This window comes from Aspergillus nidulans, chromosome VII, assembly GCF_000011425.1.
Source record: "Aspergillus nidulans FGSC A4 chromosome VII".
Taxonomy (NCBI): domain Eukaryota; kingdom Fungi; phylum Ascomycota; class Eurotiomycetes; order Eurotiales; family Aspergillaceae; genus Aspergillus; species Aspergillus nidulans.
In genome coordinates this window covers 496,394-519,842 of record NC_066263.1, presented here as the reverse complement: position 1 = coordinate 519,842, position 23,449 = coordinate 496,394, and the positions used below count along the sequence as shown (strand labels likewise).

The following is a 23,449-nucleotide window of genomic DNA, read 5'->3' as shown; positions in this document are numbered from 1 at the left end:
CGGCTCGCGACGGTTTCCTAATTGGGCCAGCCTCGGCTGGGTCTTCTTTCTCGATCCGCTTCCACTGTGAGATCGTCTTGCCTGGCTGCCTATATACTTCAAGTCCGTCCCCGATTGAGGATCGATAAACATTTCTCTCCCCCTTCCATCCTCCAAATTGCCTATTGTTGCAAGTCCAGTTACAAGATGACCGACTACGACGTGGTGATTGTTGGTGCCGGCATCTCCGGCATAAACTCGGCGTACCGACTGCAGACCCAACTACCACACCTGCGCTACACCATCCTCGAGGCTCGCGACAATCTCGGTGGTACTTGGGACCTGTTCAAGTATCCCGGCATCCGCTCGGATTCAGATCTATTCACCTTTGGCTTTGCCTGGCATCCGTGGGATCAGGACAACGCGATCGCAGCGGGTCCAGCCATTGTCAACTACCTGAAGCGTACGACCGCGCAGTATGGCATCAATCGCCACATTCAGTACGGCCAACGGCTGCGCGGTGCGGACTGGTCTTCAGCCGACCATACCTGGTCGCTGTCGGTGGAAAACACCGCCGACGAGCAGATGAAGACCCTTTCCGCCCGCTTTATCATTTTCGGCACTGGTTACTACGATTATCAAACCCCTCTCCAGACAGATATCCCGGGTCTAGATCAGTTCGCCGGCCAGGTCGTCCACCCTCAGTTCTGGCCTGAGGATCTGGATTATTCTAATAAACGCATTGTCATTATTGGCAGTGGTGCCACGGCGGTCACTCTGCTCCCAAATCTGGTTGAGAAGGCACAGCACGTGACTATGCTACAGCGAAGTCCAACGTATATTCTGGCCCTTCCGAACCGCAAGCCTCTTATGAGCTGGATACTCCCAGCTTTTATTGCTCGCCGTCTGATTCGGGTCAGCTGGATGCTCACGTCTCGAATTTTCTTCCTCTTTTGCCAGGCTTTCCCGCTGCTCGCGCGTTTCATTCTCCGCTTCCGAACCAAGACATTATTGCCTAAGGACGTCCCCTGGGATCCACACTTCAAGCCAAACTATAACCCATGGGACCAGCGTCTTTGTGTTTCGCCAGATGGTGATTTCTACAAGAGTCTACACACGGGCAAAGCCGCTGTAAAAACAGACACCATCAAGACCGTCACGCCAAAGGGCATTGAGCTCAATTCGGGCGAATTCTTGGACGCCGACATGATCGTCCCAGCAACGGGTCTCCGTTTGAGGATTGCTGGCGGTGCCTCCATTAGCGTCGACGGTGCCCCGGTGCACCTCAACGACAAGTTTATTTGGCACGGTATGATGCTCCAGGACATGCCAAACGCTGCCTTTATCATTGGATATACAAACGCATCATGGACACTTGGCGCCGACGCCACAGCTCTTACCATCTGTCGAATTCTTAAGAATCTCGAAAAGCGCGGCTTCGCGGCCGTTGTGCCGCGCCTCTCGCCCTCACTCGCTTCGAACATTCAACCCCGGCGGCTGCTCAATCTTTCGTCTACATACATCACGAAAGCAGAAAAGGACCTACCGCGGGCGGCAGATCGTGGACCCTGGGTGCCTCGAGACAACTACTTCAGTGATCTGTGGTTCGCCAAATACGGCAATATCGACGATGGGATGGAGTTCTTGGGAGAGAAGAAGACTCTGTAATTGTAGATTTTCTTTCACCTTTATTTAGACATGAAAACGTAATGACTGATACCAATAATGATTTTTTGATATTTTCCTTTCAAAAGTCGTACGAAAACCGCATAAATGGCATTCTGCGTGGTTCTAACCCTAGTTACCTATAATCCTACTACGACTTTACTCTGAATACAATCCGGCAGCAAGACAATAAACCCTATTTGAAAATGAGCAAATGTATTATTTATCTATTTCACTGATTCACATTGCGGTATAAGCATTTAGCGCCAACTGCCCCCCAAGGTGCGCATACAGCACATTCGCCCCCTCCTGTATTTCCCCCTTTCTTACCATATCCATCATCCCATTCAGGCTCTTCCCTTCATACACAGGATCCGTAATGAAAGCCTCAGTCCTGGCCCCAAACTTGATCGCCTCAATGGTCGCCTCATCTGGAATCCCATACACACCAGCGTGATACCGATCATCTAATATCACATCCTCCGCCGTGATATCCTCCTCGTCCAAACCTATCTTGACACCTGTGAACTTTGCAATGCGCAATATTTGCTCAAATGTCTGCTCCACCGTCGCTGACGCATCAATCCCAATGATCTTCCGCTTGCGGCTCCCGTTTACTTTCTGCGCGAGCTTGAAGCCCGCAATCATGCCCGCCATTGTACTCCCTGTTACTGCGCACACAATCACAGTGTCAAAGAATACACCGAGCTCCTTCTCCTGCATCTCAACCTCAAACGCCCACCTGGCGAAGCCTAAGCCGCCCAATGGGTGATCTGATGCTCCTGCAGGGATGTAATATGGCTTTCCGCCCCTGGCTCTGATTTCCTCCTCCAAGTTCTTGAGGGTCAATTTATGTTCAATCCCGAAGCCGGACATATCGAGTCTCGTGTCTGCGCCCATCAGCCGCGAAAGCTGGATATTCCCCGCCTTGTCGTAAACGCCATTTTTGTCGTCCCAATCAACCCATTTTTCCTGTACAAGCGCAACTTCGAGGCCAAGCTTCCGCGCGACGGCCGCGACTTGCCGCGTGTGGTTGCTTTGGAAGCCGCCGATCGACACCAACGTATCTGCCTTTTGAGCGAGGGCGTCGGACGCGAGGTACTCAAGTTTCCGGGTCTTGTTGCCCCCGAAAGCGAGGCCGCTGTTGACATCTTCGCGTTTAGCGTAGATGTTGACTTTTCCGCCTAGCGCGGCAGTGATGTTAGGGAGGTATTGGATGGGTGAGGGGCCGAAGGTCAGGGTTTCTCGAGGAACAGAAGCAAATGGCTCTGGTAGGGGGACGTCTTGTGAGGGCATTCTGATGGTGGTTATTGTGGTGGTAGGGAAGTGAGAGTTTCGACGGTTGGAGGGGTAGAGGGGTAAAAGTTAGATGAAGATGGAGATGCATATATATAGCTAGGAGCTGTTTATCTGACTCATATGTAAGGTAATAGAATCATCCAATGATACATCCTATTCAGTTGAGTTACTTTAGTAGACTAGCTCGGTCATTGACAAGAATAGACGGGGTAATTGTCGTATACAATATCGAAGAACATGGGTCTGCTATACTCCATGCTCAGAGCCCTCGAGTCATCAGGCTATTTATTTCGGAAAAGAAAAAACGTGATTGGCGGAAGCTGTACTAATCTATCGGAATATTCCGACGGAAAACCTGTGTCTATCGCCATTGAGATCTACGATTCCGATCAATGTGGGAAAACGGCTCGCATGTTGCCAACAAGTGTATAGGTATAGAAATGATCATGATCATGAACTGTTTGCACATGGGCGGTTGTGTGATCTCAAACAATACTTCAACTTTTCCTTGGTGTACGGTAAAAGTAACCTGTCTTACCACAAGTCTAAACCCAGCTCACATCCATTATTTAGTGGGCGCACCCCAAACAATCAAATCTCATATATCACCACGATTGCGCCAGGTATTCAAAAAATCTAAACTCATGCAAGCTGCGATATTGGTACCTTGCTCCACCAGAACTCCGTCTCCTCCCTCGCCCAGTTATCACTCACAAACTTTGCAGGAGGTGCAACACTCCCACCAATAAGCTCCTCATTGTTCTCGCCAAACACCAAAATTCCCGGAGAGGATGGCTTATACGGCTTCCACTCAGGCCGTGTTCCATACCGTCCTTTGATGGAATTTGGATCTCCGTGTGTGATGAAGCTGGTAATGTACGCATGCAAGGTCCCTGAAAGCTCCTTCTGTGATTCGGAAAGACCCGTGATTTCGTCGTTGTATGTTTCGTAGTACATGTTGTCGCCATGATTAGCGCGGCCGATTATTGTGCGCGGGAGGGCCCAATGGTAAAGGTATACCGATGGAGCCCCGGGGATAGAGGCGGCAAAGTGTGCTGTCTGCCGTGCGGGCGCAACATAGGCGTAATGCCCGTACGCTGCCTCAATGCGTTTGTATTGCGGTCCTAGGTCCAACCCTGTTCTAGTTTCGACGTAGGGAGACGTTGGGTCGGTGCTGGGGTCTGGGTAGAGACGGTCAATTGTGTCCAGGTCCTCCTTCGTCAGTTGCGGCAGTAGCTCCTGCCAGAATTTGCGGAACTGCGCAGAATCCGACATTGACTTGTCTACATACATGGTTCCCTCGTTGGAGTTGAAACCCGTCATGATGGGTACTCTGTGCCACAGACCGGCAGTCCATGCATCTAACGGTTTTCGAGGGATGACATCGTCGTCGATGACAGGCTGGAACGCCCAGCGCAGGGAGGGGTTGTACTTATCAAAGACGGCTATTTGAGCATTGGTAATCACAGAACTCGGTAGAGAGCGCAGAAAGGGGAAGATTTCAGATTCGGCCAGGGTCGAAGGGCATCCGACTTCTTGGAGGAAATCGCGGAATTGCTGTTCATGGATTTCGGCATTGTACGGACGGACGGCGCGCGATGTCGGCGAACCAGATTCGAGGATGACACGGTGAAAGAGCGGAGTTTTGTGGCCATCATAGTTGAGCAGATGATGTCCAATCTACCTTCTATTAGTGTCGTTCGAGCTCAAAACATGGGTGGTACCGTACCGAATGGGCACCAGCAGAAAGACCAAACAGAGTGACTGTCCCAGGATCTCCTCCAAACAGAGCAATATTTTCCTGCACCCATTGAAACAGGAATGACTGATCGCGCAACCCGAGATTTAGCAGTCCCTCCTTCTTCGAAACACTAGACGGCAGAAATCCCAACGCCCCCAGACGGTAGCCGAAAGTGACTGCGATAAACGGCTCCTCTGACCAAGCTACCATTGACGCAGTTTTATGCATCGCTGCTGAACCCCGGTTGTATGCGCCCCCATGTACATAAATAGCCACTGGAAGTTTCTCAGCCAAGTTTGACTTCGACGGCCGGAAAATGTTCACGCTTAGGCAGTCTTCGCTTTGCCTGAGCGCCGGGCCTCCTGGTAACAGGGCTTTTCCTGGAGCGGCGGGACCATAATTGGAAGCGTCAATAATTTCAGTTGAATTGGGGAACCTTTCAGCAGGTCTGAAGCGCAAGTCGCCAACAGGAGGGCGAGCATAGGGAATACCTAAAAAGGCGTCGACAGGCTGTGGGAATTTGTATTCGAGTCGGATTCCGACAACTTTGCCCTGGGGAAGCGTGACTGAAGGCCGTGCCATAGTGAATAGTCAATAGGCATTCCTCTAAGCAGGAAAAAGCGACAAGGACAGCGAGCTCTACTTATCCTCCAATAGAGCGCTGACGTGCTCGGAAAGCGTGTTGGAGTCTTCAGAGTTTGGAGTAACAGCACCCCCGCAATATCGGAAAACAATCGCATGGATTTATCATTTATCAGTGTTCGGCTTGATACCGACGATGGGCATATCTCGTCCTGTCGGCCAGCTATCTGGGTTTGTCAGGGATGCTGGAGATATTGGATAGTACTCGCCCATCCATATATAGGGCCTGTCCGGTCATGTTTCCATTTCAAAACCCATTACTCAATCATGGATGAAAAGGCTCCCCCCAACGGAAGTTGCCCTGACAAAGACATCCAAGTCGGGACTGTCACTGTCAGTGACCTCGATGAAGGCCGGCTCTTTCTGAGACAACACAATATCACAAACAATGACCTAGAGGGCTTCCTTGCCGATGAGGTTCGCAACAAAGCCCTCGTGCGCAAGGTCGACCTCATCCTCCTGCCGCTCCTCGCAGGGACATATATGCTGCAATATATAGACAAGACGGCCCTGGCTTATTCAGCCGTCTTCGACCTGCTGCCATCGACCAACATGACCAGCGAGCAGTATAGCTGGCTTGCCTCAATCTTCTACTTCGCGTACCTCGTCGCCGAGTATCCATGGACAATCCTGGCCCAGAGAACGGCCATGGCCAAGGTAGTTTCGGGCAACGTCATTGCCTGGGGCTCAATCCTTATGATAACAGCAGCTTGCAAGAACTTTGCAGGCATAGCAACTTGCCGGTTTTTTCTCGGTATATTCGAAGCGCCCATTACAAACTGCTTCATGATGATTGTGGGGATGTGGTATACCCGACGTGAGCAGCCCTTCCGCGCTGGGATCTTCTACTCCTGTAACGGAATGGGCGCTATAGTCGGCGGAATCCTGACTTACGGCATTGGCCAAATCAAGACCATCGCCGTCTGGCGCGCCATCTTCCTCATCCTCGGTGGTATCACCGTTGCATGGGGCCTTGTCTTGCTCCTTTTCTTGCCTGACGATATTCTCTCTGCGAAGCGTTTCACAATCGAAGAGAAAGCACTTCTCGTTGCCAGAGGAAGGCTCGCGCGCACTGGAATTCTTAGCCACCAGATCAAATGGTACCAAATTCGTGAAGCCCTGCTCGACCCGCAAGTCTGGATCTTGTTCCTATTCATGCTGCTAAACGAAACCATCAACGGCGGGCTCGCCAACTTCAGCAAGCTTATCATCAAAGGTCTCACAGATGACAGTCTCAGGACCGTGGCCTTGGGCATACCATTCGGCGCCTTCCAGCTCCTTTGGGTCTTGTCAGGGACATTCATTGCGTCGAAAATTCCAAATACTCGCACAATCGTGATGTTTGTGTATCTAATCCCCTCTCTTGTTGGCATCATCATGCTGTGGAAGCTCTCCCACGAAACCCAGAGAATCGCAGTGTTGTTCGGGTACTACATCTCGGGTGGCTATGTGTGTAGTTTGGTCCTTGCCTTGCAGATGCCAGCCACCAACCTGGGCGGATACACGAAACGCGCGACTAGTGTTGCCTTGGTATTTCTGGCGTACTGTGCCGGCAACATCATCGGACCGCATGCCTTTCTCGCGGCGGAAGCACCCATCTATCAGACAGGATGCAAGCTTATCATATCATGCCTAGCTGTGCAGGCGGCCTTGTCTATTTGTCTGCGGTTTCTTTTGATTCGGAGGAACAAGCAAAGGGACTCTGCTACCGCTGATGCACCGGTGTCAGAAGAGGAAGAATTGGCGGATATAACTGATTTTGAGGTTAGTTTCTATCCTAATTCTCTTAGATGGTGGACTGACAAAAGGTACTCACAGAATCCTCGATTCCGATACGTGCTTTGATATTGGGTAACTGGTCAGTATATTCATCTACTGCAGCGTGATTAGCAAATATAGCGAGACCTTGAGCTGAGTCAAAGCCTTGTAATATCCGTCCGGCATGTTGCGCCCATTCATAAGCTTCTCACGGCAATTATATCATTTCTTCACCCAGATCCTGATCGTCGTCCTACATTCTGTCCATAGTTTGAGCCGCCCCGAATAGATTTACGTCTTATTCGCCAATGCTGGCTTTGCACTGAGGAAAGTGCGTGCAGGCTTCTCTGCTGGAACAATACATAGCAAGTAGCGGCGTTATGTAGTACCAATAGTTAGGTTTCTTCCAGGAGAATCTATAAGGATACAATCTCCACTGATTGACTAGGCAAGTGTGGGCCTTATCAGAGGACTAAAGTCCACGAGAACCATACTCGTCCATGTACGGCATTTGCCAGAGGTCAGGAAATGGGGGTGACTCTGCCATCAAGCCTGGCATAGATCCGAAGGTCATGAACGTCTGAAGAAAGCTAGGATCCCCAATCCCATTGATTCCAATATCATCTGCCATGGCTTGATTTGTCTGTGCTTGTTGAATAATGAACTCGTCCTGGCCTTCTGGATTTGGTACATTGTTGTGAGCTGCGAAATGGAATGACGGAGCGTTGACTCCATGTCCCGGCTGTGTTCTATCCAAGGCATATTCACCCTGGGAATGCGGATGAGGGTTCTTCCGCCACATCTCAAGGTACTCTGTATCGCACAACTTCTCAACGACAGCCTCACATTGTCCTAGGCAGATATCGGCGAGATCCCAGTTGACCTCGTTCTTGATGCGGCGAAGAAAGTCAATTAGTTTCTTTGCACTTGCTATGCATTCTTGCGCAGTGTCTGCATTTTCAGCTTCCAGTGCGCACCGGAGCGTTAGTGTCGCCGCTGAGGTAAAGTGATAGGCTGTATACGGTAGCCAGAAAGCATGCAATTCATCTCTAGCGAGATTAACTGTAAAATCAATCACAGTTCTTGCGGCCTTCCGGCATCTAGATCGGTAGTATAATTTATCCTCCTCCGCGGGAGACTCATTCGATCGGTGTATCTCCAGCAGCGCAATCCTAGAAAGACACAGTTTCACAGCTAAGAATGAGAGCTGGAGATTTAGTGCTCCTGCTGCTTTCCGCTCGAAGACCGGAGAGCTGGGACGAAGCCATGACGGAAGGCCTTCTTCCCATTCGTTGAGTGCTGTTTCGTGGCGTCGGAGTGCCCTGAACGATGCCTCTAGGGGCTGAACCTCCAGGACGTAGATTAGGGGAAGAATTTGTCCGAGGAGAGTGGTTAGAGAACAAAGAGCAATGAAAGAGTGGGCTCCTTGAACTCGAGCGTCGGGTGGAAAGACTTCGCCAGGTGTAATGCTCACCATAAGCGAGTCTGAGTCCGGCAACGGCACATCCCAAACGGACTTGTGGATATGGGGCGGGGTACCATGTGAGAGGCTCGCCCTATACTAGTCAAAATCCTTTCACGACTACACAAGCATCAGGTGTCAAGGGACATACCATTGATCATGTATCAGAATACCCCACCAAGTTCGAATTCGTAAGCTCTTCTGACGTGAGTCCACGCCCCAGGTGGAAGGATTACGGTTTAACCCTAAGCTCTGCGATAGGGCGACAACACGGCCGACATTAACCGCGTTATATGTAATAGAGGTAATTGGACGTCCCAGGAGATCCAGTATGCAAGCCAAGATCGTCGAGAAGTTTGGGCTCAGAAAATCATCGTTCATCGCACTAACCGTCAGATTCCACATGTATCTTATGTCTGGGACCGGACGGTTAGAGGCTGCAATTTTTGGTGATGATTTCCAGAGTAGCAGCGAGCACGCGTATATTTCACATGCAAGGGCATACGGGAGGCCATCTTGCTGATAGGCCTTCAAGACCGTCTGCTCATCTAGAATCGGGAATGGTGGATGGATGTTGTTGAAGTAGCTAAAGGGGAATGGTTAGATGTGCTTTATTAGTGGGGAATTGACATATCACAAACACGCTGCATAGCTCAGGCCCCAGCGGCTCGACAACTTTCTCCATGGCTTCAAACTGCCTGAATCCTGCCGTACCATTTCCAGAAGGTGCAATATTTCTCTGTCTTGGAACTTTCATGTATATGACCGGGTTGCGGGTATCGTCGGAGTAAACACTGTATGGGTTGGGCCGAGCATAGGAAACTGCCGAGTTTGGGATAGATGACATACATCGCTCTAGGACCTGAGCGTCGCGAGCCATTACTGGCCCCACGATGTGGCCAGATTGATTGGACGCATCGTTCTGAGAGAATACAGGGGTCGCTGTAGACCGATCTCTAGCGCTAGGATGTTGATGGGTGCTCTCAGCGTAGCTGGCAGATTCCGTCGTGGGCGGCGGAGAGGGCCTCTGTTGCGGTTCTTGGGGATCCTGGGGTGCATTATCAACTGCCAGACGTCTCCTCTTTGCAGGCCCAGGCCTGCTGCTTGCCCTAGTGCATGTTGCGCCATGCATGCGACATAAAAGACATGGTTGATCGGCGACCTCCTGAGTGCATCGACTTCTCCGCTTACGACAGAAGTCGCAGGCGGGAACCTTATGGGAGCGATAAGGGCGAGCGAAAGATGGAGAGATTGGTGTGGTTGGATCCGTCGTTCCCTCGGCGTTGTTGGGCATTACGAGGGAGGTTGGGAGGTTGAGCTACCTATAGCTGGAGCGGTTGTGGTCCACACAGTCTACGGTTGTTTGGCCGTCGGAAAGCGAGCACCAACTCCGCTAGCGCTTAGACATACCAAGTATAGACTCAATGGAAGCTGCTGTGAGCGTCAATTGCGAGAAACGATCAACAGCAGACCGGAATGGCCCCGGGGCGCTCGATTTGTTGATTGGCAGAATTAAGATGTAATTTAGGTTGAGTTACTGAAGTGACACAGGGAAAAGCTGAGCGAGACAAAGCATCGAATTGCCACGTGACACAAACTTTGTGGTGGATATAGACATACCCAAGAGAATATACATAAACATAAGACAGGATTTTAAAAAAGTCACTATGTGCTTGATAGTTCAATACGACTACGCCAGCGCTAGGAGCACTAGGATGTTGACTGAGAACCTTTGACTACCTACTTGGTAGTAAAATATTAGTACATAAATCGCATCAGGTCTCATGTATCATATTCATAGCAACATGACATGAACATCACGACAATTAAGTTATATTTAGGCTTTCGCCTCCTCATCCTGCTTCAATCCAGAGCCCTCATACTTCGACTGAGCAAGGGTGTTGAGCTCATCTTCCTGTTTATCCAGCTTGTAGTTTGTTGCCCAGAAGCCAATGCCGCCAACGAACGCCAAGATGGCAACGACAGCGTAGTTCCAGACAAGAAGCGGGTCTTCTGAAAGACCGACAAAGGCCTGACCGATGGCAGAAGAGAAAGCGTTCATGAAGAGTGAGACGGCCTGGACCAAACTGCGCATGTTCTTGGGCGCCTTGGTGAAGGCGTACTCAAGGGATGTAACCGACGCCAGAATCTCGGAAATACCACCGAGAATGTAGGTGAGAGCCTGCACCCAGACAGAGATGGGTGCGTGCAGGCCTTGCTCCAGACAACTGTTGGCTTCTTTACCGCATGGGCCTTTCTTGTAGATATAGTGCTGGGTGACGGTAGCCACGATCATACCGGAACCGGCCACGAAGAATCCTGCTGTAATACGCTTGAGCGGCGTGAATTTGATTCCAATACGACGGAGGAAAGGGTATAGCAAGCGGTCGAAGATGGGGATGAAAATGATGAGGGCGAGCGGGTTGAAGTTGTTGATGATGTCGTTGGGGACGCCGCCAAGTCGCATCGTGGCGGCCTGAGAGGTAAGATTGTTAAGCATTTGGTTGTAGGCAAGCCAGTACAGGGGATACCAGAGGAACACCCGGCACGCTTTGAGACCGCGGGCAACTTCATCAACCCACTCGTCATCGAATGTCATCCAGGTAGGACGGTTTGCTCCCATGGTGCTGGGCTTGACGGTGTTCCAGAAGTGGGTATCGTTTTTCTTGATTCTACTCGATGTTAGACCTTCATACGAAAATGAGTCCAGGTGGAGAAATACCTCTTGAATGGAATACCAGCCACTTTGACCGTGGTAACGGACCAATGGTGCCTGATAGCTTCCCTGATCAGACGATAGGCCTGGGTATACACAGAGCCAGTCGGGGGAACCAGGTGGTATTTGTTGCGGCAGAGGTACAGCACGAGAGGAGAGAAGCAGAACATGATCGTGGGCAGCAAGAATGACAGCCAGAACCCAACGTATCGCTCGGCGTAGACCATGCTGATCTGTCCAGTAAGCGAGCCGACGTTGATACACAGGTAGAAATAAAGATAGACACGAGCAACAGTGGCAGCTGGGTCAATGATGATGCGCTCTCCTGATGGTAGGGTCTTTAGGTAGGGCCGCTCATCGGGGTATTGTTCCGCAATCAAGGCCGAGATGTTGGACTTGAAACCACCGGTACCCATACCCATGATGATCAGACCGATCGCAAAACAGCCAATAGCGCCATTGGGGTTTGCGATCACGGGGGGAATGGCGGAGATGATGAGGATAACGTGACCGACTAGGGCACAACCGATCGAGAACATGATCGTTCGGAAACGACCCCAGTACTGATCTGCCAAGAAGGCACCGGCGAGTGGCATAACGTACGACCAGAAAGAGTTGACTGACACATTAGTCAAGGGATAAAAAACCACGTGGTGTCCACGTGGACGCGCGGGACTTACACAAAGTCAAACCGGTCGAAGCCTGCTGGCCCATATCCAAGGCGCCAGGAACCTCGGAGCCGCCAGAGATGGCACCGGTGGTAGAGCCCGGGGGCAGAGGCTGTTGGATGAAGTTGACGACTGCGCAATGTCAGCAAATAGCAAAGGGCAGTCTTTCCGGTCGGCTTTGCGTACAAACAGCGGTGGTTCCATAGTAGGAGAAACGCTCGCACAGCTCGACGAAAGCCACAGAGAAAGTGATCCAGTTCATCGGCCCAGCAACGCGGCGGAGCGTTTGCATCTCCTCCTGCGTAGGGTGGAGCTTGTTCAGATCCTGGTCCTCCTCGCTGCCGGTTGGATATTCCTTGGTCGCGGGGATTTCCTCGATACTGGACTCCCTGGCGATGGCATCCTTCTCCAACTTGATATCTTTACCCAAGGGCAGCTGAGCGAGATGAGCATTCTGCTGAGCGGCGACGGCGTCGCCGATCTCAACGGAATCGGCTGGGTTCATGGCGACAATCTATTCTGGGAGCTTGGGTGACGAGATTGCATAGAAGACGTCCCACGAAGAGAGGAGGAGAGAAAGATCGAGGTTGGCGGGGACGCAATGCAGCTTTTAAGGTAGGAGCCGGGGCTGGAGTATGTACTAGTGTGCCACAGCGAGAATTCTAACACAACCGTCTCGGGACGAATCACAACCAGAGGAATCTGGTTATCGCGTGCCTGCAAGCGAATCGGTAGGGGCGGCCGTGGCGAGCGGATTTAGTGTCGACTCTGTCAAGCAGTCTAAGATAACAACAGCATAAGTTCCGATGGCACCATCCCGGGGCAACCACCGAATTGGTGTGCAATCTCGCTCCGTATCAATGCCCAGACAGAGGACCGGCTGTAACCGACCACCAGGCGATGCCAATGGTGCACTAACCGACATCTAGGTTGATTCTGGAAGGTCGTTATGGGCTTGGGCGGGCTTAGTAGGTACCTGCTTGAGAGGCTTCGGTTTCTTTGCAATCCTGAATCCTGGGCGGAGATTCCCTCGATAAGACCGTTTCCCTCGAAAGCCACTAGCCTTGGCGCTGTCTGCCATGTAACATCACGTCTTGGCGGACCAATCAACCTCGGAAGATTTGGATGCGACACTGCAGGATCGTTCAGGTGAGAGCTGGAGAGAGCTGGAGACTGGAGGCTTCATATGGTTATCAACTCCCATGAGCTAACACCATGCTCTTTGTCCTGGGTTTTGGTAATAGAGTAATAATCACGTCGCAGCGTGTCGCGGCAAACGTCTGGACCACGGCCCAATCCTGCCAAGATCAGGGTATTTCCGTTTGATAATGGGAACTGCCATTATTTCGTTTATTTCGTTTATTTTGTTGGCGACGAAGGATCGTATCACGGGAATCTCCTCATCGGTAGCGAATATTGCCAAGTAGCATTCGCGGATGGACTCGAGACTCGAGACTCGAGACACGAGATGGCACCATTCATCCTGGTCCTGAATCGAACCCATCCTGATGATGAGTGTTGTACAACATACGCTTTGAAACAAGCTATCTGGTCGGTGCCGACTGGCTGACAAACGGTCTGGTCTTTCCACATCGAGCAAAACGTGGACGTGAGTATGAGCGCGGGTCCGACAAGCAACACAGTTTGGACCCCAGAATGTAGATAAGACTCTTGGCCAGATTACGGCCCAGCACGAGCCTCGAGGTATGATTGTAGAGTTCCATCTGGTGGAGTCTGGGGTGGCCGAAAGCCTGACGGTAGAGGCCAGAGGCTCGCTGATCCCTGCCTGTCTCTATCTGGTCGTGGGTCGACCTCCCGAGGTCCCTGCTTGCGAGCCACGAGGCGGTCTCCTCGGTTTACTCTGAGGATCGAGTGGGCAGCTCCCACTCATCCTTTCAGACTGACTTGGCTGGGCTGACATGCATCCTTTCTGATGTTGTCCCACCCTCAGAGAATGTCTCATGAGTTCGCAGGCTGACTGCGACTGCTGATTCCAGGCCACTGTGGTGCCTTCACGCTGCTCCCAAAGATCTCGTCTCCTGGACGATTGTGTTCGAAATACTTCACGAATCTTGTGCTGATCTCTCTATATAAGTCAGGGTGGATCGAGATAACCTACCTTCTCACGACCCCGTTGGATCTGACAGACGATCATGAGCTTATCCCGCCGATCGAAGACGAATATCGCAGCACTTTTGCACCATGTGCATTCTTCCGTTCACCGATGAGTCTGAGGAATGGAGGCTCACATTGCTCTGGTCTCGATTGCCCTGCTCGTGGTTGACCTGACCTCGGCTGAACCATCGCGTTGCCCGTCCTTTCTAGGTATACGCCGCCGCGATAAGAGTGTTTGTGGAAGACCTTCGTCGTGCGACCCCGAGGATGTTCGATGACTTCCAGAGCCGCTGTCCTTGCTGGACTCTGTGGCACATCCTTCAGCATTCCCGTTGTTAATAAAAATAGCGCCGACAGCCAGGAAAAGCTCTCAGAGCCCTATGTTATCTCCAGCCTTTGCACCAGGCTGGTGGGAGCGCGTCCACCGGCCATGTTTCGCACCCGCTGTGCAGCCCTGTATATAATCTTGGAACGAGCGAGCGACTAGAGTTGCTAAATGTATGGCCGCAGTGTGAAGGATAAGTAAGGGACCCGATTATGTTCTCCGCAACATTTTTTCCAGTATTAACGTAGGCCATATGTATTTGCTTGACCAAACGACGTTTTCCTCATCATATAAGTGGAGATGGACGGTATCGAGCGATAGGTTTACCGGTGCAGGTCGCCATCACGCTTCTTTGCAGTTAGCTTGGGCTGGAGAAGTGAGGCAGAGCGTATCACTTGAGGTTGAATCACCTGGCACTCTCAGACCCCTCCTTCCCCAACATCAGCGTCCCTGAGCATCCTTCACCTCGTTTTTGATCGAATTGCAGGTTGCTAGAACAAGCGATATAATATACGAGTTTATATATCATTCACTGAAGCGAGGATGGCTTTCCTCTCGCTCTATACCCAGTTCTTTATCCTTGGAGTCGTGACTCTCTGGGTAACACACGGACCCCGCCCTCTTCAACAAACCTTGGCAGCTGGCGACCTTGATATTTGGCTCCCCAGTGAGGCCAACATTGCTCGCACTGCACTTCTTGACTTGATCGGCGACAAGGGCAGATGGGCCGAGGGAGCCGCTGCGGGCGTGCTAGTTGCAAGCCCAAGTCGGTCGGACCCTGACTGTAAGTTGACCCAGGTTTCATGAGCATATAGACCAGTTTCTAATTGTTGATTCACGAAGATTTCTACACATGGACGCGAGATTCGAGTCTAGTATTCAAAACACTGGTGGAAATGTTCAGGGCGGGTGACTCTGATCTTTTACCTATTATCCAAGACTGGATATCATCTCAGGCTCGCATACAAGGGGTGGAGAATCCGAGCGGAGGACTGGCGGATGGACGAGGCCTGGGCGAGGCCAAATTCACGGCCGAGGAGACGGCATTTGCGGGCTCATGGGGTCGACCCCAACGGGACGGACCTGCTTTGCGAGCAACTACAATGATTGAGTTCGGGTGGTGGCTATTGGTACGGACGGTGCTCTTCAGGGTGCCAATGTGACTGACGCCTGGCAGAGCCAGGGATATCACCAGCTGGCTGCAAATACCGTGTGGCCCGTGGTGCACAATGATATCTCGTACTTGACTGAATACTGGAATCAGTCTGGATTCGGTGAGTTCCGCTCTGACTGATTAATTAAGTAATATTCTTACCTGGGTAGACTTGTGGGAAGATCTTTACGGACGCTCGTTCTTTACCCTAGCAGTCACTTATCGTGCCCTGACAGAGGCAAGTTTGTTTGCTCGGAGTATAGGGTCTTCGTGTGCAGAGTGCGAGTCTCAGGCACCACAAGTCTTGTGCTTGTTGCAATCGTTTTGGACAGGGAGGTTTATTCGCAGCAACTTAGATACCGGAAGAACCGGAAAGGACGCTAGCACCTTGTTGGGGGTTATTCACACATTCAGTCCTCGCTCGGAATGTGACGATGTCACTTTCCAGCCATGCTCTGCCCGGGCTTTGGCTAATCATTACAGAGTGGTTGATGCGTTTCGCGATCTATATGATATCAACGCAGACCGTAGCCAGGATCAGGCTATTGCCATTGGTCGCTATCCTGAAGACCAGTATTTTGGAGGAAATCCTTGGTTTCTTTGCACGATAGCTGCAGCTGAACAGCTCTACAGTGCGATATACCAGTGGACTCATCTTGGTTCTATAACAATCACAGCGGTATCTCTTCCATTTTTTCAGACATTGCACCCGACTGCCGTACCAGGGACTTATTCGTCGTCAACCGAGATATATCACCAACTGATTGATGCCGTTCGGACGTACGCCGACGGTTTCATGCGAATTGTGGTAGGTCTTCTAACAGCTGAAGTTTCGGATCATGGAAGATAAGGCTGAGCAATGTAGCAAACTTACGCATCTCATAATGGATCTCTAGCCGAGCAATTTTCCAGATACGACGGCTCCCACCTTTCCGCAAACGACCTTGCTTGGTCTTACGCTTCCCTATTGACTGCGCACCGTCGCCGAAATGCAATCGCCCCATCACCATGGGGAAATCCTGGGCAACCCAGCATCCCTTCCTATTGTGAGCCTACCAGCGCATCAGGTACATACAGTCTCGCCACGATCACCACTTGGCCACCAATGAATGGGTTACCAACCACAACATCCGCACCATGCCAGGTGCCATCCCTAGTTTCCGTAACATTTGAGCTCACTGCCTCAACGGTCTGGGGAGAGGAAATACGATTGGTTGGCTCGAGTGGGGAACTTGGATACTGGGTGTCTGAAAGGGGGATAACTTTTAGCACTGACCGCTACTCATCCTCACAGCCCATATGGTGGGCGACAGTCTGGCTACCGGCAGGACAGACAGTTGAGTACAAGTATATTCGGGTAAGAGAGGGATATGTCGTGTGGGAGGGAGATTCGAATCGGCTATTGACTATTCCGGCTGTTTGCGGGGTAAAGTCAATTTATAGAAGGGAGAGCTGGAGATGAGTTATCTTCGTTAGTACGTATCTGAGTATCCACTGAGTATCAAATTCTCCATTGACAGTACTGAATAGCAATAATACTTCCATGTTGTTCACTTGCTGGTATACTGGTAACTTCCTTGGCTGGACAATAAGACCTTGGCAAGTCTCCATTCCAGGCGCCATGATTCAGGGCAAGGCCCGTCCGTCCCTAGCCAGGCACATTTACGGCAACGGCCTCTGCCGAGCTTTATCAAGTATTGGTTGGACAGCCGAGCTCACAATTACCTCCATCCCTGAAGTTGGAACAGAGTGGAGGTTGACAGATCGCGTCATCAGGCCCGATCAATTCGCAACTGCCGATCTCCCAACCCAAGAGCAGCGAATACGGTGACGTTATCCGGACTTCCCATTGTGCATAAAGCCGAACTCTCGCTCCAGGGTACTTCGGGTGCCAGTGGTACGGTTCGATTGAGGCACTATGAAGCTCAGCAGTTTGGTTGCCCTTGTAGGGGTCTCGGCCCTCTCCGAGGCCAGCCCTAGGCCTAAACCCAACTTTGTTTTCGTGTTCACCGATGATCAAGACCTGACAATGAACTCTGTGGAATATATGCCACATGTCGCAGGTCGCATTCGGGATAGGGGACTTGATTTCACAAACCACTTTGTAACGACAGCGCTTTGCTGCCCGTCGCGAGTCAGCCTCTGGACTGGTCGCCAAGCGCACAACACGAACGTCACATGGGTCGCTCCACCATACGGTAAGTTGCATATGTTGATTCAGACATCAGAACTGACAAAGCAAGGCGGTTATCCGAAGTTTGTATCACAAGGTTTCAACGAGGACTGGTTTCCCCTGTGGTTGCAGGATGCTGGATACAATACCTACTACGTCGGGAAGCTATTCAATGCGCACAGCGTGACGACTTACAATAATCCATTTGTCAAAGGCTTCAATGGCTCGGACTTCTTGCTGGACCCATTCACATACTCTTACTGGAACTCCAGTTATCAGCGTAATCATGAGGCCCCAAAGAGCTATGCGGGCCAGTATACGACGGACGTCACCGAAGAAAAGGCTCTCGGCTTTGTGGACGATGCTTTGGAAGATAAGGAACGACCTTTTTTCCTGACTGTGGCCCCAATTGCACCACATTTTGAGCAAGATCCCGGTCATTCTTCGGACACTCCTCCACAAGCTCCGATCCCTGCTCCTCGTCATGCTCACCTCTTTCCTGATGCTAAAGTTCCGCGTGTGCCTTCTTTCAACCCACTCAATGTAGGTCCACGAACCCAGGGGTAGGGTTGGGCTAATAAGATGCAGCAAACTGGTCCGAGCTGGATTAGAGACCTGAAGCACCAGAATCAATCGGTGGTAGACTATGAAGACTTTTTCTACCGCCAGCGTCTCCGCGCCCTGCAAAGTGTCGACGAGATGGTAGATAAACTGCTCGACCGCCTAGAGCGCAGCGGTCAACTCAACAACACCTATGTGATCTACAGTTCGGACAACGGGTTCCATATCGGCCACCACCGGCTTCCACCTGGAAAGTCAACATCCTACGAGGAGGATATCCGTGTACCATTTTTCATCCGCGGACCAGGGATCAAATCCGGAGGGAAGGTAACTCAGGTTACCACTCACATCGACTTTGCTCCCACCATCTTTGAGTTGCTCGGGTTGCCGCCTCGCAGTGACTTTGACGGCACTCCGATGCGTATCATGAAAGATAGCGCCGCCATTCCCCATGAGCACGTCATAGTGGAGTATTGGGGCCAGGCAGTTCTTGAAGGTGACTACGCAAACATATGTACGATTTTCAGCCGAATCACAATTGCGCATACAAGTAGCTGATGATGGTCACAGCCCCGACGAACACAGACCGCATGCCAAACACGACATATAAATCCGTCCGCCTCCTGAGCGAGAAGTACAATCTCTTCTATGCTGTCTGGTGCACTGGTGACCACGAGCTTTTTGATCTAAATGTACATCGTCTTCCCATTTTCGTCAAGCTGCGAAAGAAGCGAATAACTGACGGTTAATACAGACGGACCCCTACCAAATGCACAACATCTACAATACCGCCTCTCGATCTTTCAAGAACAGGCTAGACGCCCTCCTCCTCGTCCTGAAGTCCTGCGCCGGAAGCACATGCATCAAGCCCTGGGCCGAACTTCACCCTGACGGATCGGTTCAGAGCCTTTCTGACGCTTTGGATTCGCAATATGATGGGTTCTATGCCCAGCTTCCTAAGGTTGAGTATGAGGCTTGCGTAGACGGGTATCTCATTGCTGCAGAGGGGTTGCAGTGGGAAGATGTCAGTGCTAGCGCTCTACGGAACTATGTCCGACGGAATTACGCCTTCGATGATGTGCAGAAGTACCGGAAACTCTAGACAACCACGCCAGAACTTGAAGACTTATACATACCCACGCGGACATGATTATTGGCATTAGATATAGAATTGATAATGCTATCGAGGTCTACCCTGAAACAATCAGTTAAGGCGCACCGGGTTAGTCCAAAGGTGTATCTGATCCATCTCACCAATCTCAGCGCAGCGGCCGCGCAGATTCTAAGAAAATAGGAAACACGTATTATAGAGGACAAGAAGCATAAGCATAAGCATAAGCAGAAAGGGGATAATGGAAGCCTGAAGCCTAGTACCCTGATTCGCCTCTCTTACTTTGCCCTAGAGTATTAGTCCACCCAGCGTCACCCAGCCAGTCAGCATGCGGTTTTGGAGAATGCGATGGGTTGGAGCAGCAGAAGTGGGCTCCGGCGTAGACGTGGCAGACCCAGGCTGGGGTTAAAGCCCATACCCATCCATCACGAATGACAGAAGAATCACATATATGGCTCAGATGTGCCTCTGATACAGAGTGCTGCCGATATCGATCAACGAACACTGTAGGAGGGACTGCAATGCATATCAGAGTCTATGCTGAAGCATCAACACCCAAGCACGGCACAGAAGCGCTGCCAGATAGGCGTTCCACAAACTCTGTATCAGTTTTGTTTAATACCACAATTAGGAACCGGCTTCTATTTCAATCACTCATTGCGATGATTCCCTGAGGTTTGAGCACGATTGACTAGAATAAAACCATGGGTTCATTAACCAAGCGTTTCATTAACCAGCGGCAGAAGGGAGCTTTGTGGTCGTGGATCAGTATCATTCCAGATTGGCTGTTCACTGGGTGGTAGTAAATGACATGACTGAGAAGATATACCAATCAAAGCAGAGCAGCAGATCTCAATGTCATGTCTCACTGAACCTCAACTTGCAAGTCTGCCCCAATGGCCTCGAAGAGATGATTTGGTCATCAATATCCATGCACCCATGCATATCCTTTGCCACCGTCGTCCGAAAGCGCGAGTACACCTCGCGCAGGAGGATCTTCATCTCCACCAGCGCCAGACTGCACGATTTGCTCGACCATCAGTAACGCAACCTAGATCACAATACATGATACGAGATGCCTGATTCAAAAAGAAAAGAGGAGGACTTACTTCCGCCCCGTACAACCCCTGCCACCGGTCGAAAAGGCAAAGAACAGCCGGTTACGCTCAACCGCTCCCTTCTCGACCATCCATCTATCCGGATTAAAACTGTCGGGCTCCGGGAAGACATTCTCGTCCAGTCTGTGTACCGTGTACGGCTGACAACTGACGATTGTCTTCTCCGGGACAAAGTGCCCGTCGATTGACCGTCCTCCGGTCGGTACGTAACGCGGAAACGACATGGGGATAGGCGGCGCACACCGCAAACCCTCTTTAACGACCGCATCTAAGTACGGTAACTTATCTAACGGGATATCTGGGCGGGCAGTTCTCAATTCCTCCCATAGTCGCTCCTGAAAGCGGATGTTATGCGGCTGGGACAACTTCCACATCAGAAAACATAGCCCATCTCCCGTTGTGTCGATACCAGCCGCCATATGATCTTTGCATTCTGCCGCGACTTGTGTATGATTGAGGGGGGAGTCTTTGCGAGCTAGTTTGGCGACTAGGGAGTGCTGGCTGGGTAGCTGCTGAGCGCACATTTTCAACACGTACTCATTCGTCTTGGGTGAGCGGCGCGGGGTCAGGCAGGGTGGAAAATATGCGGCCACAGTGGGTAGGTAGTAATGCAAGAGGTTCTCTATGTTTGTTAGTCAACAGCCGCAACACACTATCTAGTAAGGACACGAACTCTGCAAACTCTGATGATAAGTGAGCTCCTCCATAATTTTGAAGTCATGCTCTGAGTCGAGCGAGTGCAGGCCCCCAGGACTGAACATGAAGTTCGTGACCCCGTCGAGTGCGTAGCAATGGAGCCATACCTGCAGGCGCAATCAACAAAGACGCGTCAGCTCTGCGGTGGGAAACATACATAGACATCCACGCTCTCTGCAGACGCAGCACATCTGGATACGACCGCCCTCGCACGGTCCACGATGGCGGAAACATGCTCCTCGCGCAGGATATTGCTCATGGCGTAACGATCCGCCAATTCGCGTTTGCGCTGGCTGTGCTGGATGTTGGTGGTTAGCAAATCAAGCTGGGACGGGTCCGACAGGCAAAACTTACACTGTGCTTGTCAAGAGTCGAAAACATCGTCCTAGACGGGTCAGCAACTCTCGACACCAAATCAGTTCTCCGCTCCGTCATACTTGATCCCGAATTGACGGAACAAATCATACAACTCCGTCTTGTCGTAACCGCTCCCACCGGACCCATAAATCTCTTTGATCGCCTCCAAACTCGCAAACGAAATTTCATTTGGTGCTATTCGAACAGTAGAACCATATTTTTTGTGCAGATCGTGGATAAAAAGCCGTCTGTTTGAGGTGAATTCATGGTATTTGAGTACCCAGCTGGTGAACGTGGCATACCATGGTCCTGGGAGCTTTGCGATAGGTGAGCAAAGTCGCCGCATGAACAAGACGGTCACAATAATGCTAGCTGCTAGATAGAACGTCAACATTCTGATTGTTGCTGCATATTGTAGGCTCGCATGGTGAATCAGTGTTGAGTTATATAGTGTAATTGGCATGACCAGCGCGATAAGCAATTCAGTCTCCAAACCCTGTACTGTCCCAGAAGGGAAGGTACAAGAGACAAGATTTGGAGTAAGAGCATGGCTCAATGACTTTAAAGCTGTTTTTTGCAGTCTGGTGTTCCATTGTGCGGGGAACTGATAAGAGACTCGGAAGATGTGGAGGTTGGGTCGAGATGGAGATAAAATGTTGATGACTGGCTGACAGAATCATGTGCTCACAAACTCAAACCTCTCACGACCCCCAACCGCAGTCAAACATGATAAAACGCCTCTCAGCCAGAATCTCCCTGCGATGGCCACCAGAGCCCCCATTTGAGAACACGGACACCCTTGTCCTCTCCGTGGGAAACTGGTACGTCGACCTTCGCGTTGACCGCAATACCACGACAATTGACTGGGCAATTGCGGGGGAAAGACTCCAGAATGCAAACTCAAGTACGACAGCCTCCCACTTATGATATCTTTAAGCTTAGAGCATGAAAGATGAGGTCCTCTTCACGCACGAACTGGATTCACGAAATGCTTTTGGTGTCGCCGACTGTGGGACGTTCTCAGCGCTCCCGAACGGTGACGACCTGGAGGTTGGAGTCATGCCGCGACCCGATCTGCCCGGCGCACCGGTGAGGGAGTATGAGGAGGTATGGAGGGAGTTACCGTTCGTGCGAATGGAAGGACATGAGAACGTGTCTTTTGTGCTTGAGAGCGCGACGGGGGGGACGCAATTGAAGGAAGGCGAGGAGAAAGAAATCACCCGAACCTTTATCGGCGCGATTTGGGGATCATTTATTGCACTTCGACAGACACAGGTACTTGCGAGACCCATTGGAGAAACTAGGACTGTGATCAAGAGTGGTGCAGAAGTCAGTGCAAAACGGGAGGATTTTGTTCAAGGGCAAGGGTTCGTTGTGAGGTACTCGCTCGGTCCGGAGGCAGACGAATTGCCCACCCACTCGGATATACAGCTTCCAGCGTCGGATGGCTCTCTTGAGAAACTAGTGGTTTGTGGGCAGGAGTATGTGGTTCGCTCGTGGGAGAAATCATAAGGGTCGACTGATGGGCCAATTCGCGGCTTCACTTTGACCGCCGAAAACTTTTTGAAACATCTTGCATGGACTGCTAAAGTTCAGTCTTCATCCTCAAGGGAAAGACGTCACGGTCAAAGAGTGATTGAACAGTCTTACTGGGCTTGGGCCGGAAAACGAATATTGATCAATCGTAGAGATTCGTATGCTAGGGGCTAGTAACAGATATCGAGCATATCCGTAACGCGATGGCCAGTTGATTTGTGTACATTTATTCACATTCATTGAAACACCTAGGAACGAGACAGTGAGGCAATACTAGGCTTGCAGTGGAGCTATCGCAGTGCCATAAAACAACGGACTGTGTAGCTACGGACGATCCTACGTGTCCAGATCAAACACCACAACAGACCCTAGGT

General features: G+C 51.1%; 10 protein-coding genes across 10 annotated transcripts, besides 1 other annotated feature; 5 read left to right on the top strand and 5 right to left on the bottom strand.

Annotated features, from left to right (window-relative positions):
* Nucleotides 1–23,449: part of a sequence feature (contig 1.164 1..150254(-1)) that runs on past both edges of the window.
* ANIA_08898 (flavin-containing monooxygenase) lies at nt 187–1,647 on the top strand (the record flags this gene model as incomplete). Its single annotated transcript, XM_677075.1, has 1 exon — nt 187–1,647. One exon carries the CDS (start codon nt 187–189, stop codon nt 1,645–1,647), a length of 1,461 nt encoding a protein of 486 aa, XP_682167.1.
* Nucleotides 1,796–3,036, bottom strand: ANIA_08899 (putative 1-aminocyclopropane-1-carboxylate deaminase; the record flags this gene model as incomplete). The annotated part of the gene is made up of 2 exons (XM_677076.2): nt 1,975–3,036; nt 1,796–1,840 (listed from the first exon to the last, which is right to left on the bottom strand). Exons 1-2 carry the CDS (start codon nt 2,938–2,940, stop codon nt 1,796–1,798), a joined length of 1,011 nt encoding a protein of 336 aa, XP_682168.1. The 5' UTR covers nt 2,941–3,036.
* ANIA_08900 (putative extracellular lipase) lies at nt 3,586–5,266 on the bottom strand (the record flags this gene model as incomplete). The annotated part of the gene is made up of 2 exons (XM_677077.1): nt 3,586–4,623; nt 4,673–5,266. 2 exons carry the CDS (start codon nt 5,264–5,266, stop codon nt 3,586–3,588), a joined length of 1,632 nt encoding a protein of 543 aa, XP_682169.1.
* On the top strand, nt 5,594–7,171 carry ANIA_08901 (putative MFS transporter; the record flags this gene model as incomplete). Its single annotated transcript, XM_677078.1, has 2 exons — nt 5,594–7,090; nt 7,145–7,171. 2 exons carry the CDS (start codon nt 5,594–5,596, stop codon nt 7,169–7,171), a joined length of 1,524 nt encoding a protein of 507 aa, XP_682170.1.
* Nucleotides 7,487–9,840, bottom strand: ANIA_08902 (Zn(II)2Cys6 transcription factor; the record flags this gene model as incomplete). The annotated part of the gene is made up of 3 exons (XM_677079.2): nt 7,487–8,640; nt 8,698–9,132; nt 9,188–9,840. The coding sequence occupies 3 exons, from the start codon at nt 9,838–9,840 to the stop codon at nt 7,557–7,559; spliced, it is 2,172 nt and encodes a 723-aa protein (XP_682171.1). The 3' UTR covers nt 7,487–7,556.
* ANIA_08903 (putative MFS peptide transporter) lies at nt 10,268–12,482 on the bottom strand. Its single transcript, XM_677080.2, has 4 exons — nt 12,117–12,482; nt 11,943–12,062; nt 11,269–11,881; nt 10,268–11,218 (listed from the first exon to the last, which is right to left on the bottom strand). The coding sequence occupies exons 1-4, from the start codon at nt 12,433–12,435 to the stop codon at nt 10,384–10,386; spliced, it is 1,887 nt and encodes a 628-aa protein (XP_682172.1). The 5' UTR covers nt 12,436–12,482; the 3' UTR covers nt 10,268–10,383.
* ANIA_11143 (uncharacterized protein) lies at nt 14,914–17,079 on the top strand (the record flags this gene model as incomplete). The annotated part of the gene is made up of 5 exons (XM_050612721.1): nt 14,914–15,154; nt 15,214–15,500; nt 15,548–15,644; nt 15,694–16,331; nt 16,389–17,079. 5 exons carry the CDS (start codon nt 14,914–14,916, stop codon nt 16,983–16,985), a joined length of 1,860 nt encoding a protein of 619 aa, XP_050468607.1. The 3' UTR covers nt 16,986–17,079.
* On the top strand, nt 17,442–19,359 carry ANIA_11149 (sulfatase family protein; the record flags this gene model as incomplete). The annotated part of the gene is made up of 5 exons (XM_050612720.1): nt 17,442–17,721; nt 17,767–18,239; nt 18,285–18,743; nt 18,812–18,949; nt 19,012–19,359. 5 exons carry the CDS (start codon nt 17,442–17,444, stop codon nt 19,357–19,359), a joined length of 1,698 nt encoding a protein of 565 aa, XP_050468606.1.
* ANIA_08905 (protein CYP537B1) lies at nt 20,227–21,933 on the bottom strand (the record flags this gene model as incomplete). Its single annotated transcript, XM_050612719.1, has 6 exons — nt 20,227–20,386; nt 20,478–21,108; nt 21,160–21,289; nt 21,340–21,480; nt 21,537–21,567; nt 21,620–21,933. The coding sequence occupies 6 exons, from the start codon at nt 21,931–21,933 to the stop codon at nt 20,227–20,229; spliced, it is 1,407 nt and encodes a 468-aa protein (XP_050468605.1).
* Nucleotides 22,218–23,175, top strand: ANIA_08906 (uncharacterized protein; the record flags this gene model as incomplete). Its single annotated transcript, XM_677083.1, has 3 exons — nt 22,218–22,360; nt 22,484–23,020; nt 23,136–23,175. 3 exons carry the CDS (start codon nt 22,218–22,220, stop codon nt 23,173–23,175), a joined length of 720 nt encoding a protein of 239 aa, XP_682175.1.

What these genes read in the sequence shown, in the direction of transcription:
- ANIA_08903 (XM_677080.2), bottom strand. Translation starts at nt 12,435, where the DNA reads ATGAACCCAGCCGATTCCGTTGAGATCGGCGACGCCGTCGCCGCTCAG. An exon ending in TTCGACCGGTTTGACTTTGT is followed by an intron (nt 11,882 to 11,942) that starts GTAAGTCCCGCG and finishes CTAATGTGTCAG; the next exon opens with TCAACTCTTTCTGGTCGTAC. An exon ending in GCTGGTATTCCATTCAAGAG is followed by an intron (nt 11,219 to 11,268) that starts GTATTTCTCCAC and finishes AACATCGAGTAG; the next exon opens with AATCAAGAAAAACGATACCC.